This window comes from Empidonax traillii, unplaced genomic scaffold (genome assembly GCF_003031625.1).
Source record: "Empidonax traillii isolate 1590-97213 ecotype Southwest subspecies unplaced genomic scaffold, ASM303162v1 scaffold579:size954524, whole genome shotgun sequence".
Lineage (NCBI taxonomy): Eukaryota > Metazoa > Chordata > Aves > Passeriformes > Tyrannidae > Empidonax > Empidonax traillii.
Window position 1 is genome coordinate 102,234 of NW_020955772.1, and position 11,315 is coordinate 113,548.

The following is an 11,315-nucleotide window of genomic DNA, read 5'->3' on the forward strand; positions in this document are numbered from 1 at the left end:
TTACTTTGCTTTGGAGGCTTTTGGCTGCAGTGGAGGAAAGTGTGGGGCAGTAGGGACAGGGCTCTGCTCAGCTCTAGGAAACAGGACTGACTTCCAGTTCTGCTGGAAAGAAACACCATTTCCTTTGTGACTCTTCCAGCATCAGTCTCTCTCCCCAAGAAAAGCCTTGTAAATCCCCTATTTGGGCAGAATTTTCAGTAAAAGGGGATTATTGTGGGGTTGTCTTTTAATTCAGCGAGAAAAAAATTGAGATTATTGTCGTCTGGGAGGGAAATAACTGGGGGACTGCACTTAGATATAAGGAATTCTTTCACAGTGAGGATGGTGAAGCCCTGGCACAGAGAAAGATGTGGTTGCCCCATCCCTGGAAGTGTTCAAGGCCATGTTGGATGGGGCTTGGAGCAACCTGGGCTAGTGGAAGGTGTCCCTGCCCATGGCAGGGGGTGGAACAAGATGAATTTTGGGTCCCTTCCAACCCAAGCCAGTTGGGATTCCCCTTTCTTACACGAAGGCTCCACCTTCCCCCTTTGCCAAGGGGAGAGCTGGGCTCCCAGCTGACCCAAAGCCACAGAAGCAGCTCCAGAGGTGGAGAAGACTTGACTCCCAGTCCCCTGATCCAAAAGCAGGAGAGCCACGTGCTCAGAGCAGGCAGTGGCATCTTCCCCTTGAGATTCAATCCCACCTATGAGGCTTTTTTCCCCCCATGTTTTTTCCATGTTCCTAATAAAACTGTAATCCATAAACCTCAGTTTTCCCACGATAGTCAGTGTGGTTTTCCACCAGAGAGGGATGAAAATGGGACACGGTGACTGGGGAGCATCATATGTTGGAAAACCAGGGGAACTTGGAGAGTGAAGAGTTTAGGGGTTGAGTTTTTCTCTCCCCCTCGATCTAAAACACGAGGCAGCCACACAAAGCCACCTGCAGCCAACACCGAGTGCATGTGGGACCTTGCTGAGCACACCCAGCCCGGCCCTTGCAGTGGTTGCAGAGTCCCACTGGAGGTTTTGCTCAGCCGCAGTTTCGGGTCTCTTGGCGTGCAGGATCTGACGATGAGCTGGGCACGGGGCGCTGGCACAGTTTGGCTGCATCAGCTGGGGCCTGATCCCACAGCACCCATCACCTGTAGTGTCTTTCATCTCCCATCCATCCCTCTCCACCCCACAAACGCCACCCCGTTTTTTGAGCGAGTTTTTTGTTGTTTTTTTTTTTTTTTTTAATTACCAAATCAGCATAATCACACTAAGCTCAGAGCAACTGTTCTCAACCTCTTGGTGTGCCATTTTCTGCTTCTGTTCCAGGTCTGAAGAAGGCCTTTGTTTCCATGAGCCCTCTCTTGCATTTTCCAGCTCTACCAGTTGGTCAGGTCACAGTTATTACCTCTGCCTGCACATCTTTCTTCCCGTGCCAGGATCGCTGCCGAGTGTGTGAGTTCCCTCTGGGGAGAGCGCACACGGCAGGATCCCAGGACGCTGCCTGGGCACGGCTCCTGCTGGGGCACCGAGCTCAGAGGGGTGGGATCGTAGCCAAAAAAACCTTTTGCCTCCAGTGGGGGGGCAGGTTGGGCCGTGGCAGATCCTGGGCTCTCACTGTGAGTGATCTCTGATCACCTCCCAGACAGGAGTCACTCGGGTTGGTCCAAGACACAGACTGAGTTCCCAGAGCTGAGCCTGCCCAGAGCCTGTCCTGGGATGTGTGGGGTGAGGACAAGGGGGTCAGTGAGTCCTGGAACCGTGCCAGGACTGCAGCTGCTTGGCCAAATCAAGCTTGAATGGGAAAGAAATGGGTGGAAAGGGCTCTGTGTGCCGTGCAGCTGCTCCGGCCATGCAGGAGGATGCCGAGGGCCTGGAGGTCCAGGTGGGATAACAAAGATCAAGCATCAGTGTTTGCTGATGGAGCAAATGTGCTTTTTCCAGGTGGCAGCCACCTCTGATCGAACCCTGATTTTGGAATGAGTTTTCATATGAGTTTTAAATCCTCTGTGAAGGAGCTGCTGGGTGTTGTGGCAGCCTGAGTGCCAATGACCGTGCTAGAAAGAAGGGTTCCCATCAGTCCCCACCTGCCCTCACCCTCTTTGTCCAGGGATAAAAGTGAGCAGTTCAGGCCCTGAATTGGCCAAAGATTGCCCAGAGCAATCCAGCTTCCAAAACCAAACCCACCTTCCCTTGTTTGCACTGCCAGCCACCAATCTGCTGTGGAGAGTCCTGCAGGAGCCATTTTTTATCGCTAAGGAATTTGATCTTTTCCTGGGAAGATTGGAGTTCCTTGGAAGCCACACACTTTTTGATGCTGTTTCCTTCCAGCCCTGTCAGAGACCTGTACTTTGCTCCCAATTTATTGCATTTTCTACCCTTTACAAGCTCACTACAAAGGGATGGGGTGTGCTGCAACACACCCATGCTGTGGTGTGGGTTTCAAACCATGGATGCTGTGATTCCTCTGGATACTCTGGGAACATGGACAAGGCACTGCTACACACACCAAAACCAGCACTTTGTGGGGCCTGAGCATCTCCTGCACTGCAACCAGCCAGAAGGCCCAATATAGTGTGAATTCTCACTAATTCACCAGTCCTGCCCTGCTCTGGGGATGAGCTGACACATTCCCAGCTGCTTTCACTCAACCAGCTGCAGTTTGGGGAGCTGTAATACAGGAAATTATGGGGCTGGGGTGGGGGGAAGCATGAGATTTTTGGCCTGGAAGGTGGATTTCTCTCGTGCTCTCCTGAAACACTGTTTGAATGAAGCCTTGGAATGGATCTGCCCCAATTCCCACAGCTCCTGGGCCTGTGATGGGGCAGCTGGTGGGAGAGTTGGTGTCTCGGGGAGCAAGCTCTGAAGGCTTTTCTAAAACCAGAGGAAAAGGGAGCCAGCAGGCAGCTCTTTCACAGAGCCCCCAGCCTGGTGGTAGGCAGGTTGGGGCATTGCTGGAGCACAGAGAGGGTGGCCAGGGGGGCTCAGCAGGGCTGGTGGGACATGAGGGAGCAGCCTGGGGGCTGGAAGAGATGAGCCCAAAGCCAGTCTGAGCCCAGCATGTGTTCAGGCCAGCATGGGGACAGTGCAGGGAGGCAGGAAAGGACCTCCCCACCAGATTGTGGAGCAGCCCCTGCCCCTGGCCGGTGTCCCCACTGGTGACCCCACACGATGATCTGCCTGGGACACCGTCCTTTAATACATGTGCAGCCACACGGGGACATCTCAGGCTGCACCTGCCAGAGGATGGGGGAGAGGGAGGACCAGGAGCCATCTCTGAGGCCTCTCTGCAGTGGTGGGAGGGGAGGGATGGCCGGTGGCCCCTTGGAGACAGCATGGCCCGTGCAGGGGATCCTGGGGAGCGGCTGAGCAGGAGCAGGGCTGGTGGCAGCGCTGGAAGAAAGAAGCTCAGGTCTCCTTCCCACACAGTTGTCCACATGTTTCAGCTCAGGGTAAGGGTGGGAAGAGCTCAGAGGGGCAGTGAGGGAAAGGGAGGGAGGCAGCAGGGGTGGGGCGTCTCTTCTTCCCGATGATCCTGTGGGAAAGAAACAGAGCAGTGGGGCAGAAGAGGAGATTTTTTGGGCTGCTTTTCAGCAGAAGAGGAGCTTTTTTGGGCTGCTTTTCAGCAGAAGAGGAGCTTTTCTGGGCTGCTTTCAGCAGCCTGAAGTCAGTGCCAGCGATGCCCGTGGTGTGACATGGGCAGCATGGACAAGCTGAGAGAGAACAGCTGCTGGCAGGGGCCCATGGCAGGGACGTGCAGGGTAGATACTCATCCCTAGTGTGGGGTGGGAGATGGGGATGCAATGCCTTTCTTTTCCTGTGAGGATGGGCCTGGTTTCTTCATTTCCCTGGCCACAAGCACAGACCAGGATGCTGCAGGGAGCGCAGGGGGAAGGGGGAGCAGGGCCCTACCTCTCACTGGCCCGTGGGGGACTTGGCAGCGTCGAACATCTTCTTCCTCCCCTCCATCCCCGACATGGCCTCCACGTTCTTCCGCCAGTCACCCACTTCCACGGGGCGTTCCTGCCGGGAGGGATGCAGGGATGCAGGGGCTGGGGCATGGGGGGAGCAGCAGCCCCACGCTGTCCCTGCCCCTTGCACAGAGCCCCTGGAGCACAAGGAGCTGGGGGAGGGGGGCAGCTGCCCCGTTGCAAAGACCCTCTCCCGCAGATCCAGCTCTGCCGTCTGTCCCTGCACATGGAGCTGACTGGGAAGGTCTGATCTCCACGGGGAGATCTGGATTCATGTGGATACTGCCCCCTTAAAGACTGGTTAAGTTGCATTCGTGCACTAGAAGTCCCAGAAAAATTTCTTTAGGAGTTGAAAACCAGCACGTGGGACTTCGGATCAACACCAGCACACTGGGGCAGAGGTAACAAAACCACTTCCTGCCTCGGCTTTCCAGCTCCCATAAAACCCTCTTCCACCTTCCCCAAGCTTTCAGAGGGGACTGGGATCACTGCTGTGGCAGTGAGAGCCTGGCAGCTGCTTCCAGAGCAGACAGGGGAGGTGATGGCAGCTCTGGGACCACGTCCAGGTGTCTGCTCTGCCAACCCACAGCGTTCAGAGATTACAAGCTGTGCCCCAACATCATCTCATGCCATCTAAAATAAACCCAGATCCATTCACCACCTGGTGCTGAGGGCTGTAAGCACACTTTTCTACCCAAAGGACTGGAAAAGTGCTAGACTAGCAACAGGAAGAAAAAGGAAAAACAGCTGAAAATTGAGATCTCATCCAGTCTGCTGAGCTGAGGCCAAAGGGTAAAACCCCTCTGGGGAGGGGCCGTAGGAAAGCAGCACAACTCTTGCTGTTGGGACCCCTGCACACCCCAGGCAGGTTTGGGACACCCTCTCCATCACTGGTATTGAGACTTTTCCCTCTCACACCTCTGCCAAACTGGTGGGAACTGGGCCGTTTATCTCAGGTCAAGTGTGCTTGCTGGGCTGCTTTGTTTTATCTAATCAGGGTCTGGGAGTTTCCTGGGAGTTTTCTGGGTGTTGTTGCTCCCAACAGGAGCTCTCCTGGTTCCCTGGATGATCAAAGACCAAACTCTCTGTACATGCAGCTCAGCAGTCGTGCTGAGGAAGAATGAAAGACCCCCACGTGCTGTTGGGAAGGAAGAGCATCATGGACAGAGCCCCAAATCCCACTTGTTACCATCCACCTGGCCTGGTCAAACTGCTCCTACGTGGTCCTGTGACATCCCACAATGGGCAGCCTCTTCCTGAGGCTGACAGGGGATGACAGGGGCACCTTGGAGAAGGGCAAGGGCATTCCTAGGGAACGTCTCCATCTCCGGCCTCCAGAAGGGTCACCCACCTTCTCCGTGTCCTCCTTCTTGACAGACTTGAGGTTGGCTCTGAGGTCCATGGACACCTTGTGCTTGGAGCCCAGCAGAGCCCTCAGCATGGCATCAGCAGAGACACGGACACGCCGCAGGGGGGGCCGCTTGAACTTCCCTCGGAGATCAAGGACTTTGATTTTCAGATCTTTAATCTGCAGGTTGAGGGAAGGAGGATGAGGGGGGAGGTCTGCTTGGCACGAGGAGGTGTGTGAGGCGGGAGTTTCTGAGGCCCCAGGGGGGTCTGCACCTCTCCTGCAGCCATGAGGACCATCCTCACCGAGGGACTGTCCACCCGAGCACGGAGCTGCTGTGGTGGCCTCGTCCCAGCCTGCTCAGGTGGCAGCTGCACCACGAGAAACTCTCTTGGTCACACAGGGTGACCAGGAGAGCGAGGAGGTTGCCTGTGGACCCCGTGGACAGTTTGAGTTCCCTTGGGCAGGGGTGAACCTTGTGCTGAGTTGTACAGAGCAAACATCAGCCCTTAAATAACCCTGGTGCATGTCCCACATTCAGCTCAAGCCATTCCCTGTCAGACCCCCATGGAGGCCAGAGCTGCCCCCTGGCAGGGAGCTGCTGCAGAGGCAAACAGCCCATCCTGCCTCCTCCTACCTCCCGGGTGTTATGGTTGCACTTGGCCTCAATGTCGTATCTCTCTTCATCCACAATCTCAACCTTCTCGTGCAGCTCCCTGCACAGGTCCTGGGGGCCAAACACAATGAGAGAGCAGTGAGTGAGGCCCCTCCACGCTCCCAAGGAGCTCACTTGACCCTTAGACCTAATTACCTGGAGCTGGCTCAAGGAGAGCCCGCTGGTGTGCAGCGGTGTGATCCGCTCTGACAGGTATCTTTCCTTCTCTGACTGCTTGTCCACGATCTCCTGATCCCACTCCTCCTTTGCTTTCGCCAGCATCAAACTCTACGGGCACAAGTCAGTGGCAGAAGTGTGAACAGGCTCCTCTGTTCTTCCCCCCCCACACACACCAAACCTACTCGTCCCACATCTGTAGGATGGGACAGTCCCCTCTGCCAAACCCCCTCCCTGCTGTTGCTGTGCCCCCAAACACACATCAAAACTCCCCTGCACCTTTCGTGTGGGGGCCCCAAAGGCGGGGGGAGCAGCAGCAGCAGCACCTGGGGCTGCAGTGCCGTGGTCCTGATGGGTGCTGACGTTGGCATTGAATGTTTATCCCAAGCCACGTCCCTGGGAGCGCCCGGGCTGATGCTGCAGAGCTGCTGCAGCACCAACACAGGGGCTGTGGCTTCAGAGCTGAAGGTGTCAGAGCCTCTCCCCATCTCAGAGAAGGCGAGGTGAGGGGAGGTTTGTTTGGTGCCTGGACCACAAAGCCCACATGAGTGAGAAGACAAGGGGTGGGATGGGAGCTGCTCCCCACCACGCACTCCAACCCCGGCTCCTTTCCCCCCAGCAACACAAATCCCAGGGAGTTTCCAGCCCTCAGGACTCACCTTCAACAAGAGTTTGCGTGAGGCTGTGATCTTGGATTTTCTCTAGGGGAAAGGGGAGGAAAAAAGAAAACACCCTTTGAAAACAAACTCACAACAAACGCACTGAGATCACTCCTGAAGGGAAAGGCACTTACCTCCCTGCAGGCAGGTGAGCAGCCAGGAAGGAGCAATAAGAAACAAGAGAAGAAAACAGGGCATCAGTGAGAGGAAAAAAGAAAAAAAAAAAGAGGAAAGTTAAGGAAAGCATCTTGTGTGATTGCAGTTGGTTCCTTATTTCTATATCTAATGGTTGCCACCAGCATGTGAGCCAGGTCTGAGATGATGGTGCTCGCTGGAAATGCAGTGGGAGCTCAGAGCCACTGCTCAGAAAGCCAAAATGCTGCTCTGACACCTCAGGGGAGCTGACAGGGTGCCCATCCTGCCAACCCTGGCTCAATCCATGCAGTTCGGGCCACAACGCTCTCATCCACCCTCTCCCTGAGCAGCCAGGGCAGGATGTTTGGATCCTGCTCAGGTTTGAAGGGCAGGGAGGTTTCTCCCTTCTCTGCACACCAGGGAACATGTTCTCTTTGTGAGGAGCCTCACAGCAATTCACGTGGTGCTGCCCACCTCAGATCCACATTCTGGGGGCCAGGAAAGCTCAACGGTTTGAACCGGGGCATCAGAATCACTAATAAGTGTCATTTAAAGATAGTTTTTTTGCAAGGGGAATGGCACAGGGGCCAGGCTCCCAGCTGAACCCCTCCAAGCTCAGCTGGCACGAGCAGCCAGGAGAGGGTTCAGTGAATCCCAGGGGACCTGGTGCTACTTACGGCTCTGGCATTGTGGCGATGGGCTGTTCACCTGCCAAAAAGAAAAAAAAGAAAAAAAAAAGAGGGAAGAAGCTGAAACAAAGGTGCAAATCCCAAATGCACGCAAAGCCAGAAAGCAGCGACAGGACAATCCCGAGGTCCGGTGCTGCCCCGCGCTGTCGGCAGAGGGAAGCGGCTCCGCAGCCTCCATCGCGCTGTGAAACACCGGGAGGAGCCGTCTGGCTCCGAGGAAACCTGATTTCGTTTCGGGCAAGCTCCAACCTGCCGCCAGCCGGCCCTGCGGGACTCGGGCTCCCGCTCCTCGGGGGTTTTCCCAAGCACGGAGCTGTTCTCCCGCCGGCTGCATCGCCCGCCCCAGCTCGGGGCGAGGGGATGGAGGGGAGTGTGGATGGAAATCTCGGGAGAAACGGGGTGTCTTGGGGCTCCCAGCACTGTGCCGGCTCGGGGAGTCCTGTCCTGCAGCTCCCTGTGGGCAACGGCGGGGATGGGGGAGCAAAAACCCATGTAGGGAGTGACGGAGCAAGGGGCACCACCTCTGCCAAGCAGCCAGGCTGGGAGAGTTGGGGTGCTAAGCCTGGAGAAGATTCCAGGGAGAATTTACAGCTCCTTCCAGGGCCTAAAGGGGCTCCAAGAGAGCTGGAGAGGGACCTGGGACAAGGGATAGAGAGACAGGACAATGGGAAATGGCTTCCCACTGCCAGAGGGCAGGGTTAGATGGGATATTGGGAAGGAATTCTTCCCTGGGAGGGTGGGGAGGCCCTGGCACAGGTTGCCCAGAGAAGCCGGGGCTGCCTCATTCCTGGAAGTGTCCAAGGCCAGGTTGGACGGGGCTTGGAGCAGCCTGGGCTAGTGGAAGGTGTCCCTGCCCACGGCAGGGGTGTGGAACAGGATAAATTTTGAGGTCCCTTCCAACCCAAACCATCCCGGGATTCCGTAAATCACAGCCCCCAGCCGAGCAGATTCCTTTAGCGGCCGCATCCACGGTGAAACACTCAGGGTCTCATATTTGACACCTGCTTGGTAATCTCGTGCCTTGGCAGCTGCTCCAGACGGTGCTGTCTCCTTCGCTCCCCCAGCGCCGCCGCTGGCACTGCCCTCGCTTGCCAAGGGGGGGCACCGTGTGAGCCCCGGTAACAGAAAAATGTGCGGCAAAACGCCAATCCTTTTTTATTCTCTTTCTCTTTCCAACCAGCAGTGGCAACCTGATGCCATATTTTAGAAAGAAACAGTATTTTCCGGGGGTCTTTTTAGTCATTTTCTTTAGAAATGAAATGGCCACACTGGGATTTTATTTTTTTTTCCCCCTGATCGTTTTGCGTCCCCCTAAATTTGGAAAGGGGTTTAAACCCCAACGATTCCTGTTGGGGGAAAGAAAAAGGAACAATTCTGGTCTCAAAATGCTGCTGCCAGGTGTGTGTGGAGCCTGTGCCAAGCAAATCTCAGGGCACCTCCCGGCTCTGTCCACTTGTCCCTGTCCCCTCCCTGCATTCCCTGCAACCTGGCCAGAGCTGTGTCCTGGAGGAATGGAGTTTGGGGGGGGTTGAAATGCCATAAAATCACAGAAGGAATCTTCCCCAGAGCCTCCCAGATCCCCAGATTTACAGGGAAAAATCCCAAGAACGGGAGTTTTTTTTTTGTCCTCAAAGCCACATCAGTCAGAGCCACCTTTTTTGTGCCTTTTGGGAGGTTTTTGGTGCCACGACAAACGTCTCAAAGGACAGAAGTCAGCGCTGCTGCATTGAGCATGTTGGGTCCCAGCTGCTCCTCCCCAGTTTATTTTGGGGGTGACAGAAGAGGTTTTGCCCCTCTGGAGGTGACAAGGGCTGGGTGAAGCCTCTCAGTGTCCCCAGTGTCCCGAGGAGGTGGGACCCACACAGCACCTCAGGCTGATGACCTCTGCCAAGGTCAGTCAATTTTTAGGGCCAAATAGTTCCAAATTGCCCTCCCAGAGGACAGCCAAGGCCCATCTGTGCTGAGACATCCTCAGCAATCCCTAGTGCCAGGACTTTAGGGCTCCAGCTGGATCTGGAGCATCCACAAGAGATTTTGATGGGGGTGAGAGGATCTGGACAAGCTAATCCTGCACTATTCGTACTCACCTGGCTGTGAAAAGCTTAAAAAGCTTATCAAACCATTGGATCATGGAAATCCTTAAGAGAAATAATCCCAGAAAGCCAAACACAGTCAATCCTGACATCCTCCCCCATCCCAGGAGGCTGGAGAGACAAACCACCAGCACGCTCCCAGTTAACACAAAGCCACACTCTGCCCCCACCCCTGAACCTCACACCAGAGACTGGGGCACACAGGGAAATGCTCCCCAAAGCAGTCCTGTTTGCCAGTTTTCCAGAAAAACAAAAAAAAACAAAACAAAACAAAAAAAAAACAACACCAAACAATCAAATATCAGCTCAAAATATTTCTCCCCGTCGCAGCCTCACCAATCCTCTCTGCGAGAGCAGAGGGAATGTCTGATCCCCCTCAGAGAGGGGGAGGAATTCAGGCAAATTCACGTCCCTCCCTTTCACGTGCGAGTGCTGGGGGTCCCTCCTGTGCCACCCCCAGCACACCCAAGGGTCCTCGGGCGGGGGGACACCGGGGCAGTGCCTTCCTTACCTGGGGCTGTGCAGGAGGGAGGTGATGCCTGGCCCCTGGAGAGCCACACAGTGCGGGGGGCCAGCGAACAAGGGGCAGTATTGAATGGCAGCCCTGCCTGCAAGTGGTCGGTAAAAATAGCACAAAATCCCCTCCTGCTGCAGGCGCTTGCTGCGAGCCCCAGCAGGCTGTGACGTGCTGCACACACCTGGGGCACCGGCTGGGACACGGGGGACACACACACACACACAGCACCCCTGTATCTGTGCCCCACGAGTGTCTCAGGGCACCCACGAGCACCTCTTGATGAATTCCGGGGCTGTTTGAATGTGGATCATCTCAGAAGGGTCTGGGTTAGAACAATCCTTAAAACTCATCTTGTTCCACACCCCTGCCGTCGGCAGGGACACCTTCCACCAGCCCAGGTTGCTCCAAGCCTTGTCCTGCCTGGCCTTGGACACTGCCAGGGATGGGGCAGCCACAGCTTCTCTGGGCACCCCGGGTTGGGCAGCACTTGCTGCTCACACGGGTGTTGTGTGTGAATGCACAGAGGGACCAGCTCAGGCTGGCCAGGCTGTGACAGTGATGCCCGTAGGGATGAGGTGCATCCTCGTAGCACCTCTGCTTTGCTCCTCTCCCATGTGAAACAGCACCAGAGATGCTGCAAAACCCCTGAGTCTTTTTGGGGGAGACAGAACCCATGAGCCAAAACACTGCAGTGCTTTTTCTTTGCAGAAAATCTCTTGATTTTATTTTCCTTTCTTTTTAGTTGTTGGGGGTTTTTTTCCCCCCTTTTTATTTGTTTTCTTTTTCTCTTTCAGTAGGTCCCTGCTGGGTTGGGGGTGGGGGGTTGTGAGCAGCCTGGGGAGATGCTGCAGTGTTGACCCCCCTGCATGATGGGACATTCACAGAACAATGTCCCCAGGGCAGCACTGGCCACGGGACTTCCTGGGAGCCATCAGAGCCACCAGAGAAGAGGATATAACCCTCAGCCAGGTTGCTGAGGGGTGATGGGCTAAGACAGATGGATTTGGGATCAAGGAGCTGTCCCCCTTTGGGGAGAAGGACCATCCACTCTCCCTCAGCACAGCCCAGTGGGTTGGGATGCTCAGGCAACTTCGAGCCT

The 11,315-nt window shown here is 55.5% G+C and overlaps 1 protein-coding gene across 1 annotated transcript; it reads right to left on the bottom strand.

Annotated features, from left to right (window-relative positions):
* Window positions 1-3,470: 3,470 nt before the first annotated feature.
* On the bottom strand, window positions 3,471-7,625 carry TNNI1 (troponin I1, slow skeletal type). The gene is made up of 7 exons (XM_027898095.1): window positions 7,591-7,625; window positions 6,783-6,824; window positions 6,103-6,234; window positions 5,929-6,018; window positions 5,295-5,471; window positions 3,885-3,995; window positions 3,471-3,507 (listed from the first exon to the last, which is right to left on the bottom strand). Exons 3-6 carry the CDS (start codon window positions 6,226-6,228, stop codon window positions 3,888-3,890), a joined length of 501 nt encoding a protein of 166 aa, XP_027753896.1. The 5' UTR covers window positions 6,229-6,234; window positions 6,783-6,824; window positions 7,591-7,625; the 3' UTR covers window positions 3,471-3,507; window positions 3,885-3,887.
* Between the last annotated feature and the right edge of the window lie 3,690 nt (window positions 7,626-11,315).